The sequence below is a fragment of the Fundulus heteroclitus genome, chromosome 20 (assembly GCF_011125445.2).
Source record: "Fundulus heteroclitus isolate FHET01 chromosome 20, MU-UCD_Fhet_4.1, whole genome shotgun sequence".
Classification (NCBI taxonomy): Eukaryota; Metazoa; Chordata; class Actinopteri; order Cyprinodontiformes; family Fundulidae; genus Fundulus; species Fundulus heteroclitus.
The window spans coordinates 13,155,595-13,176,534 of NC_046380.1; the positions used below are offsets into that span (position 1 = coordinate 13,155,595).

The 20,940-nt window shown below is 38.2% G+C and overlaps 1 protein-coding gene across 2 annotated transcripts in view; it reads left to right on the forward strand.

Annotated features, from left to right (window-relative positions):
* The window catches only part of eya2 (EYA transcriptional coactivator and phosphatase 2), a 36,975-nt gene extending 19,341 nt beyond the window's left edge, over positions 1 to 17,634 (forward strand). Inside the window, exons 6-16 of one of the 2 annotated variants that reach the window (XM_036152073.1) lie at positions 3,044 to 3,120; positions 3,285 to 3,468; positions 5,134 to 5,270; positions 5,390 to 5,473; positions 9,467 to 9,556; positions 12,605 to 12,663; positions 14,121 to 14,281; positions 15,176 to 15,290; positions 15,539 to 15,660; positions 16,170 to 16,270; positions 16,559 to 17,634. In XM_036152073.1, coding sequence (XP_036007966.1) covers positions 3,044 to 3,120; positions 3,285 to 3,468; positions 5,134 to 5,270; positions 5,390 to 5,473; positions 9,467 to 9,556; positions 12,605 to 12,663; positions 14,121 to 14,281; positions 15,176 to 15,290; positions 15,539 to 15,660; positions 16,170 to 16,270; positions 16,559 to 16,639 — 1,211 coding nt within the window. In that variant the 3' untranslated portion in view covers positions 16,640 to 17,634. The remainder of the gene's footprint in view (positions 1 to 3,043; positions 3,121 to 3,284; positions 3,469 to 5,133; positions 5,271 to 5,389; positions 5,474 to 9,466; positions 9,557 to 12,604; positions 12,664 to 14,120; positions 14,282 to 15,175; positions 15,291 to 15,538; positions 15,661 to 16,169; positions 16,271 to 16,558) is intronic. The other variant, XM_036152074.1, reaches the window with a different exon arrangement.
* The last annotated feature ends 3,306 nt before the right edge of the window (positions 17,635 to 20,940 follow it).

The window sequence follows — 20,940 nt, forward strand, 5'->3', positions numbered from 1 at the left end:
AACTACACACATACACACAAAAGCCTTCCAAAAACTTATTGTATACTGTGTACACAACTAAAACCAAATGCAGGCTTCTCTGTGTTTACTGGAGAGACCTTGTCTATTTTTCTTGTTGTCAGTTTAAACAACTGTCGGGTTGTCTAGGAAGGTTTCTGCCCCTGAGTCATAATGTCCCCTTTGTCATTTTTTGGCTTTGGAAAGACGTGGACGTCAAGGGAAAGCTGTAGTGAACTGATTTAGGTATGAGCTCAAGAGATTTTTATGGTATCACAACTTTGAAAAGTACTGCAGTTTAACAATGTTACTGAATTTAAACGAAACAGATTTAAACATGAAAATAAAATGGTTTAAAATCACTTTTGCTTAAAACAGAAAAACTGGTTATTACAGTTACAGTGTTATCTGAAATGGTTATTTATATTTAGACTTAGAATATGAAGCCATTTTCCTCTCCACAGTGAGGCTAGACAATTAATCGCATTTGCAATATAATCGCAATTAAAAAAAAACCGCAATTTCCAAATCGCAGAAGTCTGTAATTTTTGGCTATGTAACAATTAATGGATAAGAGGCATCCTTTAGGTGTTGATAATATGTGTAAAGTGGGTTTGCCTCCACATAGAAGGGAAGAGAGTTGCAACAGTGAGATAATGTAAATGTATTATTTGTTTTAGAGTTAATATAATCAATACTTTACCAGAAACCTTCAGGAATCTCACCATAGCATGAAGTACTGGTAAATACTGTTTCTTACATTGACTTGTTTGTTGGTTGCACTTTACACTTTATGTTGAACAAGGATTGATGTCCAACTCAACAAGCTATTCCCTTGCATAATAATATTCTGATTAATAAAAACAGTTACATTTCTTGTTTTAAATAGTCCTTGTTTCCAAACATCTTTATCTACAGGTCATTTTTGTTGCTTGTGATTAATGCAAAGATCGGTCAAAATTAAATCGCTATTATAGTTGACATATATAGCAATTTAGATTTTTGGCAAACATTGTACCGCCGTACTCCACAGAGTAACAAAAGCTGAAATCCTATGGTTATTTAGTTGAGCTGTCCGCTGCAGTACAGCCGACAGCGAGTTGCAATCTGTGCTTCTAAAACACTCGTCCCCTAATGAGAGTGATGGGTAGCTCTCCTTCAGTTTCCACACCAAAATTAAGACTAGAAATATTAACTAACAGCTTAATTTGTCGTGTTGTAAGCAAAGGAAAAATGTTGAACTCTTCTTAGAAACAGCGGACCAGCACTGCACAGCAACAGGAGGGGAAGGGGTAGTACTCCATGCTGCGTTTAACTGTAAAAAACTCTGGTCGTTTCAGTGCATTCTTTGGCCTCCTAAAGGACAGACTTTGAACTATAGTATTGGTATGATGGGATGTTTTAGCAAACCATAGCTTAAAAACCTCTGCATACTTTGATGCTGGTGACTGGCCCATGCCTAGACTGATTTAAGATTTCTAATTTTGTTGTGTCTGAATCAGTGAGTCGGTGTCCCAGTTCAGATGTGTTCAAACCTATTTGATCAGATTGCTGTTTTGCCCAATGTCTTCAACTCTAAACATGGCACAAGACGGACAGTCTTCCTGTAGAGCATAGTGTGCTGCTTACTATGATAAACTGGAGTGTAGGAATCTTTTTTCTTATTTATTGCATCAAAGCTAAGAACTTCAACCACTTTTGGGCTTCAAACACATCAAGAAATTGATTGTTGTTTGAGTTTAATATGAATTGAATAATGGTTAGGAGCATGTGCTTTGATGGATAAAATGCTATATTTGTGTTATTATCATTATACTATCGTCTTTTGGATTCAAAACTCTATTAAAGAACTGTTTTTTTACATATTGTATTTATTACAGTAGTTAGGAAAATGATCTGAATCCATTGGTTAGACTTCAAAGAAGACCAGAAAATAAATATAGGGCGAGAAAAAGGCTGATTAGTGCATCTCTAGTTATGCTTGGATATTATTCATTTTAACGGAAACATACATGTTTTATGCAACAAAATCTTTTGACTTACAGCCCTGTTCCTAAGAAGATTTATTTATTATCTCTAGACTATTCAAGGGTTCTTCCACTTGCCTGTCAAACAGACCAAAATATTCACCTATTGAATTTTAAAACGTGTCCATGTACGACATGGATACAATCTGTCTTTAAAATTATGTCTAAAGGACTTTTAAGAGCTCTACTTCAGCATCTGTATAAGATTCACATTCATGGTATTTTTTTAAATGTCTCAGTCTGGATAGATAAAATTTGCACTGCATAACTTATCTAAATGTCATTGGAGATTATATGTATTACCTGTAAGAAAATATGCAATGCTGTAGATGCAAATCGCACCCCACTTCTCGCCCATCAACCCCACAAAGGATAGACGTGTTAGAAAATGGATGGATGGATGGATGGATGGATGGATGGATGGATGGATGGATGGATGGATGGATGGTTGCAAATCATTAAACTGGAAGCCCTGTGGGGCCCTGTGTATTTATATTAGTTTTGATTCAAGTTGAGAATATTTAGCCACATGCTAAGCAGACAGGGTAAAATGAAAGGTGAACAGATTTTCACAGGGTGTTGGCTGGAGATGACAGGACTACAAGAAAATGTAATAACCTGACAAACACTACAGATAGACTCAACAGGATGTTGCACTTGAAGGAAGATTGCTTGGAGGAAGACATTCATGTCTTAGCTTGGACTTATTTGAAGATTCCCACTGCAGTAAGCAAACCGGGAGCCGTAGACCTTCCAACCTGTTTGGCCATGTCAGTCATAAATCCCAGACTAAGCTCCTGCAGCTCTGAGCTGTCACTGAGAAAAGAAGCAGAGGTTCACTACTTCCTCCTGCACGCTGCTTCACAGCCCAGCAGCAAAGTTACAGCAAAGCCGTATTCTTCTTCACAAGATGGGAAGCAGTCAAACAGCTAAACAGTGCATCACTTGTAATTTCCTTTATAGACAAACTGCTACATGTTAAGGAAAGTTTTCACTTTGTTCCTTTTCCCACCATTTAGGCGCTGGTATTTCATCTGGACTCTTTCAAGGGACACATGCAATCTCGAGTTCAACCCCATTCAACCCAACCCAACAAGTGAGTAATTTACCGTCAGAGGATTTATATTCAAATATGTTTTTATGTTATAGATAACATATAGGGAGAAGCTTTTCATAATATGCTTAATAATAATTATTTACCATTTCCATTTTTTTTCCCATTTTGATGCTACTGCCTAAAATTCTCATCTCTGTTCTCAGGAATTTTCGGCATATTCCAGCTACAGTCAGAGTCAGTACTCTCCCTATTATAATTCACATCACTACAACAGTCCCTACATAACCAGCAGCAACATCAGTCCTGCAGCAATCACAGCTCCATTACCCTATCAGCACCCAGAGCACTCGGTAATGATGCCCAATCACAGCCCAGAGTCACATACAGGTAAAGAGTCATTTTATTTTTAAGATCTCTGTCTTTCCTTCTTCCTAATTTCTTGATTTCTTTTTCTGCGAAATGTTTTTACAGACCCAAAGAAAACACAGCAAGTAAGGAAGGTTTATTCATATGACCTTTCTCAATGATAAAACCCACAAATTGCTTTATAAATTACAAAGTTAAGACAAGCACAGACAAAAAATCACAGAATCAACACAACACAATGAAGATTGAAGAGAGTAAAAATAATTTCTGATTAGAAAAAATAGTCCTGTGTATCTGTTAAGATCATCTGACCAGAGGATCTCTGGCTTGAGGAGATGTGAAGCTTTAAAAGGTAGGAAAAATAGGAGCTGTACAAGTAAACGCTTTAGAAGTGTTGAGTAAAGATTTCAATGGATTCTAAATAGTAGACATTTTCAAAGGGACTAAACTGGATGCAATATGTTGACTCTCTTGTCAGGTAAAAGGCTTGCTGCAGCATTATTTTGGATTGACTAGACGGTCAAGGGCCTTTTTATTAAAACAATTAATGATGTTGTTGCAGTAGTCCAGGCAAGAAGAAATAAACACTTTTTAGATAATACTTTAATGCCTAGAAATGCTTCTTAGTTTGAAGGAGCAGTTTGTCCATTGATTGTGTAGAATAGTGACGCAAAGACAAAGCAGAGTCAAAACTAATACAAAGGTTTCAGAGGCTCAGCTGAACAGTTAGGCCTAAAGCACCAATGTGTCGCTTGATTGCAGATCGGCTGTGATTAGATGCAATAATAGGTGGTCCATTCTTTTCTTTAACCCTGTGTTTAATGTTGGTTACACTTAAGTAGGGATAACTATTCAGTGTACTTGAACAATACATTTGTGTATCACGAGGACAAAGATGATTAGAAACAAAAGACATTTCCTCTTTTCTTTTTTGTGTAAACATGTCCACATTAAATGAACAGCGTAATAGCTGAATATTTTTGATTATGCCCTTCTATTTCCCCCAAAAAAACACTTGGAAATTGTGACTCTTGAGGGTTGAACACAAATGCAAATAAAATTGCATTCCCACCTTTAATCACAAGGCTTTTTTGGGGTGTGACTCCACCCACCTTTCACATCTGGAAGCTTATCTTTTGTCCCTTTTTCAATGGAAAATAACTCAAGTTAAACCCGACTGGATGGAACTAATCTGTAAGCCACAAATTGGCCACAGATTCTCAGTTGTATTCAGGTCTGGGCTTTGACTGGGCCATTCTAACAGATGAACATGTTATGATCTAACCCATTAGTCAGCTCTGGCCGTATGTTTCCATTAGACATTGTTGCCTGCTGTATCCCTGTTGAATAAAAAAAATGTCCCAATAAATGATGGTGCACCGTGTTTTTCTATAGAGGTGGTGTGTTAATGTACCACAAACACAAAATGCTCTGCATCTGTACCAAAGTGTTCAGTATAGGGTTCATCTGACCAGAAGACCGTCTTCTATGTGGCAAACTGCGAGCTTCTTATCTTTTTTCTTCTTGGCTCCCTAACCCTAATAGTTGTAGCTGAGATATATCTGTTTATAGCAATACTCAAAGCCCTGTACTATTTCTGTGGGTAACAAATTGCATTTTGAACTGTAGAAAGAAACATGAATACATGTAAAATGTCTCCTAGATATTAATGTTAATTTCCTTCAGCAGATTACCACCCGCCTCCCAGCCCGCCAACACCAGGTAAAGAAGAGGGAATCCCAGGACGAAGGGGATCCGATAGCAAGTTGAGAGGAAGAAAAAGAGTCATTGACCCCGCTCCCCCTCTTGACTCCGATATAGAGGTAAACAAGCTCTCACACAGTGTTGGAAATTATTGGCATGTCTCAACAATATTTATCTCTCGCCCTTTCACGCACACACAAACTGACATGCCGCTAATGTGTCTGTTATTTCACTGCAGCGTGTGTTTATCTGGGATCTGGATGAAACCATCATCATTTTCCATTCGCTCCTCACGGGAACTTTCTCCTCACGGTTTGGCAAGGTACGACTATATCTGACCCTTCACGTTGCCGTTCGCCATAAGAGTCATCCACTGTGACAATTCCCAGTCGTAGACGAATAGAGCGGGCAGACAGTTTGTTTTGCTCGGAGTCTTCACAGTAAACACAGAATCCCACTTTTGTGAAGCAATCCCTTCGTCACTGTGGTCAAGTGCTTATTTGAGTACCCACTGTCGCCCGTAACCTTTAGGTCTCATCTCTGAACATTTTCACACGCTGGCCGTGTTATGCCTTCTGCCCTCTTGTTTCTTTTCATAATGCAGCGGGGTTGTTTGGCTACCCTGACAGCCCGCGGCGTGATTGACAGCCAGCGGGACCTTTACATAAGAGACCGGCAGCTGACAAGGGCCGGACAGTGGTGCGTTTCTTGTTTTTGGCCGAGGCGCGGTGTTTTGAATTCTCACGGTCCCCCAGCGGGTTGACACAAGGCTGATGGGAGTTTGAGCGCAGCGTTGCAGATCATTTAAGCTCCCTGGCAGCCCCCGTGCGCCGATGTTTCTTTTTCTTTTCTTCTCTGCCCCGGCAAGGGTCTGGAGAGGAAGACCGAGGAAGAGGCAAAAGAGCGAGTTTGGCCTTGCGGATGTGTTGAAATGTGACTCATGTGCCAAAAATTCCTCCCACCACACAAACACCCCACTGCTGGATCCAGGGGAGCTCGGTTGGATACACTCTGACATCAAAACTTAGACATGCAGCTGAGGAATTAAATGAGTGACAGCAGAGAAAACAGCGCAGCACTTAGAGGCAGCTTAAAACCTTGCAAAACCATAATTTACACCAAATTTATTCTAATCTTACAACAATCTCATGTTTAATCCATTTATCTCGGTTCGTCCACGTTCTTACCTTCTGGTTGTCAAATGATTCCACAGAGTGGATCGAAGTGAAAGTTTATCACTAACAAATGTTTTGAAGGTAAAACTGGGCTCTATTCTTGGAAAAATGCGTGGGGTCAGGCTGAAAGATGTTAGTTTTCAACAGTTTTTGTTGAGCCAAAAGTTACTAGAGAACCTCTAATATCATGTCATCTATTATCTCATTAATCATACAACACCCCGTCCTGTCCTCCGCTTCGTGATTTCTATTCCCCCAGCTGCCTTTCATATCAGTAAACCACTTGCATAAGAGTTAAGGTGAGAAGTGAAGGTTTTTTTGTATCCTTCCTTCTTTTTAAATTTAAAGAACTACGCCTCTTTTATCTGACCCTGGGTGTAGCAGGCCCATCTTAGGCGATTGCTGTTCGTTTTTTTAATTCTCAAACATCTTAAGTCTTTGACTTCTTTCTCCTCCTCTCCCAGCATTCCTCCGTCGCTCTTGCTATTAATCCTATTGAACTTTTTTTCACCCAGTTGTTCTCAATTACTTCTAATTTACACCCATTGTTGAGGGGGATGTGTTGTAAGTGCCCTTCTTGTGTCATCTTTTACCCTACTCGGGGCTTGTAATTGTAAGCCAGGAAAAAGTCCCGAGTTGTCACTCTGAAGGCATTATCGAGATTTCCACCTTTGGCTGACACCGCTCCTGTCTGGTTTATCCGGCTGCCAGTAAAACAATGCACACATAACTTCACACACCTGCTTTTGCGGTCAAAAATGCCCAGCCATGTTGACAGGTTCCTTATTATGATATGATTCCTTTAGGTAGGGAGGAATTATTACTTCTAAAAACTGAAGTTGGTGTTGTGCCACTCCTTTGCTTATTTACATTTATCAGTTGGAAAAGCAAACAAAGTAAATGAGGATGGGTGATGAATTTGCCAGACGTTGAAACATTTTTGAAGCAGGTAATTCAGAAAACACGTGACCTCACCTGCTCTAAGTAAGTTGATCCACTGCAACTTATTTTTCTTTCCATCATGTAGCCAGGAAAACAAGTGTCAAATCCATCTGTTTTCTCAGCTAATGTAAATTTGCACACCTTGCTTCATCTTCAGTTTCTTATCAAGAACGTATCTGGGTATCTTATCTACATCCACCCTCCTTCACTTATATACGGCCTACCTGTACCATTCGGTCGTGAAACAGGCTCATGCTATGATATTCCAGCAAACAAAATTCACTGTGGATTGTGGGTTTTTGGAGTGATGTGCAGTGAGATTCCTGTAACTCTAAACATGCTTCGACATGCTTTTTCTTTGGCAGTGGAGTCCTAAGCAGTCAACCAACACAGAGGTCATGACAGTCAACTGAATAACGTATTGTTTTAATGGGAAATCTGTACCTGTTATTCCAGGTCTTAGGCTTATTGAAATTTATTCTTGGCTGTTGAACAAATCTGCTGATTATACTTTTGACATGTTTGTAAGTCAGTCATCTTGTGGGGAGCACCTGGTCGCAGCTGGTTTACGGTGGATTAAAGTTCTTTCAATAACTAGATTATCGTCAAACGATACTCACGGGAACTTTCAGTAGTTTGGAAATACATCTGATAAACTGGGTGATAAACTGGTAATGCGAAACTTTGTTATGGACCATAAATTCAAACTAAACCCATTGATGTTAAAAGGGAAGGCTTGTTTTCTAAGAACTGACAAATTTCAGCATTTTCCTTGGCTTCCCGTGCCGTTTTTGTTGCAATTTTTTTTTTGTGTGTGTTCACTACTTCCATTTGTCAAACTACTTTGTTACGAATGGTTTGATTTATAGATTGGATGGTTGTTACAGACATCTGGTGTGAATTTGATGTCTACACTGCAAAAAGGGAACTAAAAGTGAGTGAAAATGTCTTGAAATGAGTATATTTTTCTTTGATTTGAGGTGCTATATAAGATTATTTGCCAATTGAATTAGCATTTTTACCCCTAAAATAAGATAATTAGATATCCTGCACTTGAAATAAGATGATGGACATGAATTGCTCTTATTTTAAGTGCAAAAATCTTATTCCTTTGGCAAATAGTCTTATTTACCTGCTCTAATCAAGGGAAAAATACACTGATTTCAAGAAAATTTCACTTAGTTCCCTTTTTGCAGTGTATTGCCACATTGCATATTACTCAGGAAAAAATACAGACACATTTTAATAGTTGTTTAACCCCGCTGCATGTTTACCGTTTGCGTCCATCGTTACACTGGAGTTTTACCGTACATGAATGAATGTGGGCAAAAGTTTTGATGAATCCAAAACTCCTTCACAGCAATTTGCTGTGACTCCACCAACTTGCCCGCTGTCTTTAATTGTTGCGATCAAGCAGCAAATCCTCCATACTGTAGCTGCTGGTGTGCAGGAATGCATCACTGTTCAAGCATGTAAAATATTGTCTTTATTCAGTTAAGCATTGTTAAAAAAAAAGAAAACTGACATTTTTCATTTTTTTTTTTACTTTAAACATGACATTTACTTAGTGGATTGAAATGCTTGAGTAGACTCAGGAATGGTGCCAGCAGAGACAGAAAATAAAATAGAAAACTCATATCTATCTTCTTGACAACACCTTGGCAGAGAATCAACAGTAATGAAAATGTTTTTCTGACTGACAATGAAATATTCACACTTTTCTCCCCCTCAAACGTGTCTGTCTGTGTAGTTGATGAGCAGGAAGTTAATAGAGACAAGCAGGCAGCTGCACTGACATGACACTGGGGGTGTTGGTGTGTGGTGATTCAGTTTAACCGAACACATATTTACGTATCTTATGCAAACTATCTCACACTAAATGTATGATGTCTTTTATTCTGCTCAAAAAATTTAAAAGACTGCAGACCCCTCATTTGAAATTGTTATTTTGTCACCATCTTTGGAAAGAAGGCGGCTTAAATACATTTGTAGTGTTCAAGCTGCTAAAATGTTTTAATAACCAAATTACAATGCATAAATGTAAGTCCACAATGACAAAATAAACTATCTATGTGACATAAACAGGAACATTTTGGTGTAAGGAAGATTTTTTTTGTCGCCCCAGTGAGAGTTTGCTCAGCTTTAAAGACGGATTATATATCAGGAGTATTAATTTCCCCCTTCTGTCTGTTCAACAGGACTCATCAAAGGCTGTTTCTCTCGGTTTGTGGATGGAAGAAATGATCTTCAATCTAGCCGACTCAAGACTCTTTTTCAATGACCTGGAGGTGAGTTCTTAAATTTAAACAAATCGGGAACAGATGAAGAACAGGCCAAAACGGAAAAGGTGGCAGATTTTTTTTTCTCCATCTGAGAAGCAGCTATCGCAGCCAAACATTCACATTCAGACGTGCCTCAATGTTTAGTAGCTCTCACAGTTTTTAAATCAGTTGTGAAACCGTTTCCAGCACACTGGATAACAACCACGCTGAGTATTCATCAAATGTTTCATGAAGCCTTCTGTACCAAAGCTTGCAAAAAGGCATGTTTTTATGCATTTCTCTCTTCACACAACATTAATCTTGTATTTATTTATTTTCCACACCAATATCCCTAACTAATTTCCCCTTGGATTAGCAGAAGAGCTAGGATTTCTTTTTCTCAAATTAGTGCTCCACAATTAAACCTAATAAAGTTAAAGTGCAACTAATTTTATGTCGGCATTGACACAGCTTCTTAGAGCTATGATTCAAACAAAATAAAAAGTGCTATTCATCACATTCCTCTGCCTCGTTCTGAAAAAAAAAAAAAAAAATGATTATAGAGGGACTCAGACAAGGGGAACAAGAACACTTTGTGTCATAATTATAGGTGTGTGTCTGAGCATCCAAGAGGAAAATCTGTCAAATGGGAGGAGAAGCAATCTGTAGGAGTGAAAGAAGCCAGCAAAGCCATTTGCAAATACAGTTTTTAATCCTCTCTTTTGTAGTTGGCACTGAGTAAATCTCATGAACAGTACTTTGGAGTTGGCTGTCAACTCCTTCTGTCAAGTAGAGGCAATTATCCAATCTCACGCTTACTTGTGTCAACAGCGCCGCAAGGTATCACATCTGTAGAGTTAACTTTTTCATAAATGACAAATATAAAATAATGCCCTCCCATTTTATCATTGGTCATTTTGAGTTTAATCTAACGGACCATCAAAAAGTAGCATATTCATTTCAAATCTCTTTTTTTTTTCTTTCTTTCTTTCTTTCTTTCTTTCTTTCTTTCTTTCTTTCTTTCTTTCTGTCCATATTGATCTCTGATGCCTGGAACTAAAGCAAATAGAAGACAAACAGCAACCATTCCTCAGCGATTACAATGATCCTTAAAAACAAAGACAAACCTTAAGTCCAAGAAGAAAATCAAAGTCACATTGTCTTTGTTTTATATGGCTTTATATAACTATCTGTCTACTTATAACCCTATCAGACCTTATAATTAAGTATTTTGTCTAAGTCTTAGGCCATGTTCAAAAACCTTTAAATTTTATGGTCCCCATTCGCTGTTCTGATAAAACAAATGCCTGAGTGGGATGTGGTGACTAGCCAATGGGAACCGTAGATTGCCCCAATGTAATGAGGATGAGGTAGTGTCTGTGTCTGGGTGACTGAAATGCGATAGGAGGGCCTGTCTGTCCTGGGTCATTGGATGACAATTACAACCTATATATGGAGTCTGTATGTGTTTGTGTAGCTTTAGGAAAAATCAAGGTATGCACAGTTTAAGAATGTGACTTGAAGCTGTACTCTGGACAAAATCATAAAGATGTTTTTTTTATGAGGAACTTTGTCTTATGACTTTGTTATATGATATATGTTTGGGGTTTTCAGCTTTTTTACTGCTTTGGTTTTATGCAGTATATATTTTCTTAAAGGAGAAATCAAATCTGCAAATATTGAGTTACCTGGAAAAGCATTTATTGAAACACTTCCACAAAACATTAGAGGGACCAATTTCTCTAACCTGAAACTAGAATAACTTGTTTTTGCATTTTTGTCAAAAACTGCTGAAGTGGGTTTCTTTATGGAAACGGAGATATGTGACATTAAGTACAGCATGACTAGCCACAGCAACAAGCACAGAAGCATGAACGCTACTACTTTTCAGTTGTTAACAGGCAGGCATGGACGTCTATTTATCTTCCCCATATTGCAGAAGGTGGTTTTGCTAAAAAAAAAAAAAAAAAAAAAAAAAAAGTGGAAAAGCAAAGTCCTTTTTTACACTCTGTTTACACTCTGTTTAGTTGGATTATTTCCAGTTTCCAGTGGCGACTGTTATTTCAGTTTTTTGTTGTTTTTTTTTGTTTCTTTTTTTGTGGGGGGAGTTGTTGTTATGTCACACTAGAGGTTGGAGATTACCACATAAATCCGTCCACAGTCACTTGACTGCTGCTAGATTTGTAAGTCTGGTCCAAGTTCATTTATACCAAATTTTCCTGCAGTGAAAGCCTTGTAAAATTATTATTTTGTGAATGAAAGACCAAATTTGCTTTTCCTGCACCATTCCCCCCTGTCTTGTCATTGTAGTCTGACTCTTTCATTTCTATTTGTATATGTTTGACTTACATTCGAACCTGCACATTTGAGCTGCCAGTTGTGTGTCATTGATTGAATGATATGATGAATTCATCTGATTGGAGAAAGTACACAAAAAGGGCTGATTTTGCCTTTGGAAAGTTGTCAAGAATTTCCAGGGACAGCATGAAGTCACATGGAAGCCTGTCCCGCGCCCTTAGCATTGGAACATTAAAATTAGGAGGCCAACGCAAAAAAAATTATCCAAAATGGAATGAAAATTCAGAAAATTTAAAAGTCAGATGCATTTTATGTGAGGTTAGATATAACTAACCTCACATAAAATGTGTGTGGGGGGGGGTTACTGCCAAGCTGCCAGTATTGGTTCCTATGAAAGAAATAGCACACTTTTTTTAACAACAGAATTTCACATGCCATTTAAAAAGTTCTCCTTTAGTTTACCTCAGCCTACTACATAGCTACACCAGAATTTTACCACAATAATATTTGATTAAAGTAGGCGCCTCACACTGTCTAAAATGGATAAACAAAAAAAACTAAATCAGTGCATGCAACTCCAGTGCAGAAAAGGAGAGTAGATGGGTGTCTGCAGAAACATAACAAATTCTGGATAACCAGCTCCAGCGGCATTTCTAATACCACGGGCACGTCCCCAGCTTGTTGTTGTTCAATCTTAGAAATACCATGGCATGCTGCTTATCTAGAATTTTTAAAAACGGATCCCTTGACACGTCTGCTCTCTTTCTCATTTCCCAGGAATGTGACCAGGTTCATATCGATGACGTGGCATCAGATGACAATGGACAAGACCTGAGGTAATACTTGTTTTGTCTTCCTTTGGAGCTTCGACGTGGGATACTGCCACAACCTTTGCAATTGAACCAGACTCGTCCTCAATATGTTTTTTTTAAGCAGCATTGTGTAAGTTTTGTTAGATATTAAACGAGGCTTCAGGGTGTTGGTGCTGTTGAAAGCAGTTACTGGTAAACTACATTGTGGACATCATAGATATGACTTGCATAGATATGGACGAAAGGTTATGCCATAGTCTGGCAGATATTGCCCCAGTAGTGACCAGTTTCTACTGATGACGTGAGGAGTGTAGCACTCTTGCAGGGTATATCCCTGCTGATCTATAAGAAGCTGATGTAACCTTTATTCTGGGCTCACTCTTCCTCATTTCCTTTTTCCCGTGTTAAACCTGTTTAGAGCCTCAGTACTGATCTTTATAATGTCTCTGGCTTGTTTAGATTAAATGTATTAAAGTATAGTTTCTGACTTGAGAGTAATTTCCTTCTAAAGAATGGGTCATGTGATTGAGAGTGCCACTTTACAGCAGTCTGAGCCCCCCTTCAACGGGAGCGCTAACCTTAAATGCTTCTGCTTTTTTGATCCTTGAGTCAAAGTTTGTCACGGCTATGGTTGTTATTACAAAATACAGTAAACATAATTCACAAACCTGCATGTCAGCTGCTCTCCTCTGTTGAAGATCCTGCACATTTTCATCATTAGTCAGATGATTGAACCTATTATGTGCCCCGTCCTGCTCTGCCACGGCTCCTGGAGCCGTAGTCAATACTGCTGGGATAAAAGGACCATTTCACCAAGTATAACAAATAGTGTTTCTGAACAGGATTACCAACTATAGCTTTAAGTACCAAACACACAAAAACTTTACAGTAGGAAGCTAAAACGCTGAATAGGATGGTTTGTTTTTATGGATTTAAACCTGCACGTTTTTGCATCACTCTTACTTTGTGTTCTTCGTTAGCAATATAGTATGTCACAGGCTTATCCAGCACTGTATTTTTTCATATAAATACCTCTCATTTTCACTTTCACTTTTTTATTTGTCCTTAATTCATGATATCTTTTTTTAAAACAACCACATGTAAGGACATGAGGGTACTTTTGTGAGTACTTTGAAAAATGAACTATCCAAAATAGATATTTTATTTTAGGATTGTAATACTTAATGCTTAAAACATGTTTTCTGACAATGTTCATTCCTGACCTCATTCCAGTTTTAGAGGTTTCCTCATGACTAACAGTTTTTTGGTTACATAGCCATACTTCCTTAAAGTTGACGTATGGCCCAACCCATGTTTTTGTTTTTCTATCAGCTCAGCTAACAGGAGTTGTATTGATGTACATGTTTTTGAAGGGCCTCGCTCTAATAAAATGATGAATGTGTCCCTGCAAAATTTGGTTTAAACTGAAATGCATTTTGTTTTTTAATGATATGAGGGTTTCCTTTATTTATACCCTGCAGCACTTACAACTTTGGGTCGGATGGCTTCCAGAGCCCAGCAGGAGCAGGATCGTTGTGCCTGGGGTCAGGCGTCCATGGAGGGGTGGACTGGATGAGGAAGCTGGCTTTCCGATACCGCAGAGTCAAGGAGATCTACAACACTTACAAGAATAATGTTGGAGGTCCGTTACACTCATTTTGTTTTGCTCTTTTGTAAGCATATATTTCTAAGTATTGTTGTCATTTTAATCATCTTTAAAACAGTTGGTTTGTGTTCAATTTTCTGACGTATAAAAAAACGACATCAACACATTGTAGAATATTAACAAAGTTTCTCAGTCCAACAATAAAAAACTAAAAAAATGTTGCTAAGTATACCATGGAATGTGGAATTAGATCCACTGGCCATTGTAATGAACTAGAAAGGTAATTATTTGATATTTGCTGGAAACAAGAAGCAACGCATTCAAGTCAAAATGCATCTGAACCGTGCAGAGAGAAGCGACAGAGACGGCATAAACTCTTTCCACCAAGCTGTTGTTTCTACATCTGGGCCACACTCCTGACCTTCATCCTACTTCCTGGAACATTTTTGAACCGCAGTAAATACAGAGCCTATTTTCTAAATGGGAAAGCTCCAATGGCAAAGTAAAACTATGGAAATTAGATAAACCAGTCAGTGCTGATTATAAAAAATACATGAGTATGCATGGAAACCTATCAAATTTGGTCATGTTTTGGTATTAGTAATTGTGCCATAGACACTTAACACAAACCTTTTTGTTTCGATTAAAAACCTAATGCTTAAGTCACGTAAGAAGAGAAAAAGTTTAAGCGCAGCGGTGGCTCCATGCTATATAAAAAAATATTTAAAAGCAAGCTTAAATCCATGTATCGCTTAAATTTACTGCTATTTGTGTATATTAAATATGCGCAGTGTTTTCAACAGTTGGAACAGTTTGAGTAAAATATGTATTACCTATTATCATGTAAAGAGCTGAGAAACAATGTGATTTATTATTGACTCAACTTCAGTCAGCGCAGCTTTTCATAGCACTACTGTACATATGTTTCAGGTTTGCTGGGCAGTCCCAAGCGAGAGGAATGGTTACAGCTGAGGAGAGAGATGGAAGTCCTGACTGACCTGTGGCTGACTCAGGCACTAAAAGCCCTGGCTCTCATCAACTCCAGGTTAGTTGTCGCAATGCAGCGTTCTCTACAACAATGTATGTATGTTTTTTTTTTTGTCTATTGTTTTTTTTTGGGGGGGGGGCAGGGGTTAACATCTTAGGTGTAAGCTTTTATTTATTTATTTTTTTACATTTGTGTTTTTGTTTATTTGCTTGTTTTGTTTTTTTTTCTTACAAAAAATGTAATGTAAGGAATTACTTTTTTATTCTACATTTGACGTTACATATTTGTCCCCATCCTGCCCACAGGCCTAACTGTGTGAATGTGTTGGTGACCACCACCCAGCTTATCCCGGCTCTCTCCAAGGTGTTGCTGTACGGTCTTGGCTCAGCCTTCCCAATAGAAAACATCTACAGCGCAACAAAGACAGGTGAGGAAAATCCTGAAGACATTTATTACCAAACTTTGGGGGTGAGCCTCCCTAACTGGGGCCCTGGAAAGTGCTGCTGTACATGGGCTTTGATCCCAAAAAGATTATTAAAAAATAAAAATGAAGAACACACTAATATAATGCAGGCATCTGCTTATTATGATTGAGTTTACAGAACACACTGTGAATCATAACTACATCCTGAATTAAACTCTGTGGATAAACTAGAGTAAAAAGTTATAAAATTATGTCACAAAAGCAACTTTTTGCACTAATTTGCAACAGTCTGCTTCTGAAAGAAAGTCTGATGCTGAAGACATAATAATCATCCACTGAGGCATTTTTCTTTTCTTACTGTAAGACGGGGGGGCTCTCTGTAAAACAGATTGTGAACCACTGCCCTAAGACAGTGTAACGGTGTCTAAACTAATATTCCAGACTGGTTTCTTTTTTATTTTACTTAAAGATTCAGTTGTGTTATTTAACATCTATATGTTTCCTTTTTAAAGGAAAGGAGAGCTGTTTTGAGCGTGTGTCTCAGAGGTTTGGTCGCAGGGCGGTCTATGTGGTAATAGGAGATGGAGCCGAAGAGGAGGCCGTAGCCAAGAAGGTAAATATAATCCAGTCTGTTTTATTACTGACTGCTGGAGAATGGTCCAAATCAAACCTGGTTACCTTTTTGAAGCTCTATTTGTAAAGATTGTCTTGTAGATTTTTATATTTCACACTGAAATGTTAGATTGTTGTTAGGGTTTGATATCAGTCAGTATGTTTCCTATATTTAACAGCTACTCTGGATCTGCAGAAGTACAGTTAGCTACTAATAGACATCTGCAATAAGTTTACATGCTGCACAATAACCTGTAAATCTAATATTTCATGCTGTTTGTGTAATTAGAAGAACATGCCATTCTGGAGGGTGTCCTGCCGGGCTGATCTGGAGGCTTTGAGCCATGCACTGGAGATGGACTACCTCTAGAGGGCAGCAGCCGTCAAGGTCTGCACTCTTTAATTCCCGAGTGCGTTTGTGAAGCAGCCTGCTGGGACTGATTTGGAGTCAATATTGCTGAGCACCGCAGCGGAGACAGTAAAAGCAGGCTTGAGGAAGTGTGTTGAGTTGGAAGCACAGCTGCAGAAAAGGACACCAACATGAAGCCAAAAGTCCTTCAACCAAACCGTGGAAGTAAAAAAAAAGGACCAAAGCTTAACTAATCCCAGGGAACTATGGTTAGTACTGCAAGTATTAAACAAAATATAAAAAGCAAAATGTTTTTTTCCTTTTTTTTTGTCTTGGTTTATCTCAAGTTTGTGGAATCATGTCCCAGTTATTGCACTGAATGCAAATTCTGACTTCCTGTTAAATGAACTCAAATCAAGATGGATAAAATGTTCTGATTGCTCAAACTTGTACTGTTTTGTGTAGAGATAATTTCTCTGGGCAATACTATTTTTAAACCAAGAACAGTTTATGTAATACAACATAGTTTACTTCCACTAAATTTGTAGTTAATTTGTGTCAAGTAGCTCTTTCTTACATTTAGAGGCTATTGAGATGGTTTGTATTTTGGCACCAAAACAACGGTTATTTATTATGGGTTTAATTCTGCAACACAGTGAGTTAATTTGACAGTTTGGCATAAAAACAACAAAAAAAAAACTAAATAATCCATAAAGACTAGAGCTATGTTCTGGTAAAAATGTGTTTTTTATAAGAAATTGCCATGCAGATGCTGTATTTTAGACTGGTGCTTGAAAACTTACTTTTGATTCTGGGTTGTACATCTTCTCTGTTGCTCTTTAGTTTCCTATTAACCTGTTTGTAATGTAGATAAACTGGTATGGCTATGGTTGTGCATGTGCTGATTGCAAAGCCTGTAAGCTTAGTCATGGTTTGTATATAATGCTTTAATGTCCATTTGTTTTGACAGTTTAAGTAGAAAAAGATAAAAAATAAATTAATTGCATTTTGGGGAACCCAGAGTAGAATTTCATCTTTCTACACAAATTTGCTCAATCAAAACAATAATTAATGAAGAAAATGTGTTTAAAAAAGTGTTCATGGTGAAAATTACATGCACTGATGAGTTTTGTTCCAGTTTCCATTTTTTCAAAGCTCTTACTGACAAATTAACAGTTTCCCTTATTCTGAAGAGCTGCAATTAACGCCATTCAAAATACATACAGCTAAAACCAGATGTTTGCATTCACTGTATAAAGAATACTCACTTTTCACACTGTAGAAATTAAATAAGACTAAACATTTCCTGCTTTAGGTCAGTTGGGTCTATTAAAATAGGGTGTTTTCACTGACGTCACTGGCCAACTTCCGGTCCGCCATATTGGGTGGCACACTTCCTTATCTCTAGTTGTCTTACACGTATTATCGTATCGCGAATGGATAAGTACGCCAGCACGCTAGAGCGACCAGATAAGGACGTATATCTGAGGAAATGTTCCGTGATCGACCATATGGACCCGTATGCCCTCCACGGTGCCTTGTTTAGCCGTAATCCAGATGATTGGCCAAATGTAGAGCACGGCGACATAGTGCATTACCTGGTGTTCGGTGAAAACCCTCTGCACACTCTTGAGGAAATGAGAGCTTACAAGGATCTAGAGGCTCACAACCAGTTCACATCTGGTTATGTACATCAAGGAAATCGCCATCATACGTGGACGGGTGAGTTTTAATAAGATGGTAAAAATGTAAACAATCCGACGCAAATGTGTTGCACCGCCCGCCGGCGGCGGGCGGTGCGCGAAGGCGCTTGGCTGCAAGGCCGATCGACGCCGCTCGCGGCTTTAATTATTTAAGCAGAACAATGACCAGTGCAAAATTAAGTTGTATTTACCGTATTGGCGCCGGTAGGAGCTGCAGATCATAAAGCCAGCAAACAGTGGGAACACAGCAACTCGTTCAAAGGTAAGCTGCGTACAGACGGGTTAGCACATGCTAACAGTTAGCGCTAACAACCACTCGCGCATGTAATGTACTTTTAACTTGCTGCTATGTGTTTCAAACGTTTAGAACACACTCTCATTGACATCGGGATACTGTGGAAAGTTATGTTCGGTCGACTTACAGCCGCGATCCAAGCGAGCCGACGACTCTTTGTTATCGCTAACAGTTGTTCTCCGTGGTTGCGCCTCCAGGCAGGAAAGCGGTGGAAAATTAATCTGTTTCTATGTTTTTCCCATGGCGATCATGTGTTGCGCTGTTACAGCCCACAATACAGCAACGGTTTACCATGGTTGAAATCAAGTTAAGGTGAAATTAATCAAATTAAAACACGGCTGAGAGAGGGAGTACAGTATGCGGTAGTAATAGGCAGTAGAGGCGGCGGAGGCAGTCAACACGACAGCCGTGGAAAGTAATAAGTCATAACGCCCAAGCCCTATTATTAATATATTCTTCTTATATGTTTTAAATACTTAACAGTTAATTACCTGTGACAAAGTGAGCACCGCAGACTCTGGCGTATTCCAGCTTAACACCGTCCAAATCGGACCTGGATATCCGTGTCAGCCATAGGTGACGGCGTTGTTCAGACAGCTGTTTTTTTTTTTCACACTGATTCACTATTACGGCTGGTAGGCGATAGAAAGCGTTGATCTCCACCTCCACGGGCCGTGCAACCAACCATTAAACACGTTTTCCCCATTGTTCACTTCCAATACTGCCTAAGGCGTCATACAATGCAGGTCAACGGTGCGAAACGACTGCCACCCAATATGGCGGACGCGCTGAGTAGTCACGTGAGCGTGACGTCAGCTGAAAACACCCTATTATCTCCATTTCACAGAAGTCAGAATGACGCTTTAGAGAATTTCATATTTCTCTCTTAAAATTCAGAGGTTAAGTATACACCAAGCTTACTATCACTTTGTAATCTTTTTGAGTTATTTGGAGGCATACCTGTAGACGGGGAAAAACATCTCGCTTCCTTGTGTAGTACTTGTTTTTAATAGTTTGTTGTTTTATCCATGTAACGTTTATGCGTCTATCTGTTGCTGCCTCCTGCCCAGGACTCCCAAGAAAAGAGGTTTTTTAATCTCAATGAGACTATATCCTGGTTAAATAAATGAAAATAAACTAAAAAGAAATTACATAAATCCAAAAGAAATCAGCTACAATATCAGGAAGATAATTCTGAACGTCCACAAGACCTGTTCCTCATTGAGCTTAATTTCCACATGTCTGATAGTGCCATATTTATGTTTTTATACTGAAGTATACTCTAAGCACCGTGATAATGTCAAACAATCATGTTTTCAGAGAAACGAGTGCTGTGTCTCTGAGATGAGCATGTGTTGGTGCTAAATCTTTGAAAAAAAAAAAAGCATCCAGAAATGATCTCATTATGAATCTGACATTTGGCAGATTTTGGTTATCCTAACTGAGTTAAAAAAGAGAATGTTTAGTCTGATAACCGTGAGACAAAAACATTATTTTGTATTTAGTATTTGTAAATGTATGGTTTCAACATATGCATTATTATTACAATAAAACATGTTACAATAAGACATATATTACAATTAAACCTGTTAATATTGAAATATTTCACAGTAAAAAAAAAAGAAATATTTATATTTTTAAATGTACATTCCTACATAACAGAACAAGGCCACTAAGCTTTTCAACTCTCCCTGGGGAATCTGCAGAAATAATTTATTCCAATGACACAGATGTGTTCAAATAAAGCCTATATGAAAAATTAATGATTACATTTCTCCTTTTAAAGATGGTTTATACTGTTCCTAAATATTTTTAACATTCATTTTTTGCACATATCAAAACACTGAGGTGTAACAAATAAAAATGTTATAAGATCTCAAGTAATAAAGAAATGTTATTTAAGCTGTACATTAATGTTATAAATAGTTAAACCATTAATAATTTTTTAATAACTATGCCATGTAATTTAACAAACTTTCCTAATATAAATAGTCATTATAGTCATACATAAAGTTATGTTTATTAGAAAAAAAAGTGGATTTACTGCCCTCTGTGTGTGACTGATTGGGATCGTTGTGAAGTAGCGAAAAAGAAGAGTGTTGCTCGATTTATCCAAACAGGTACACATAATTATAAAGTTGCCATTTAATAACAATCATTAATCTGTTTTATCACAAAATGCTTTTACCACCAAACGTGGTAAAAGCATTCCTAACTGTAACGACATCCCCAGGGTTTATATGTTGATTTAATATCCTAACATGCCTCAAAGTTTTCTTATAGACTTGCAGACCTTCAGCACAGCATTATTCTTTTTATCCCTT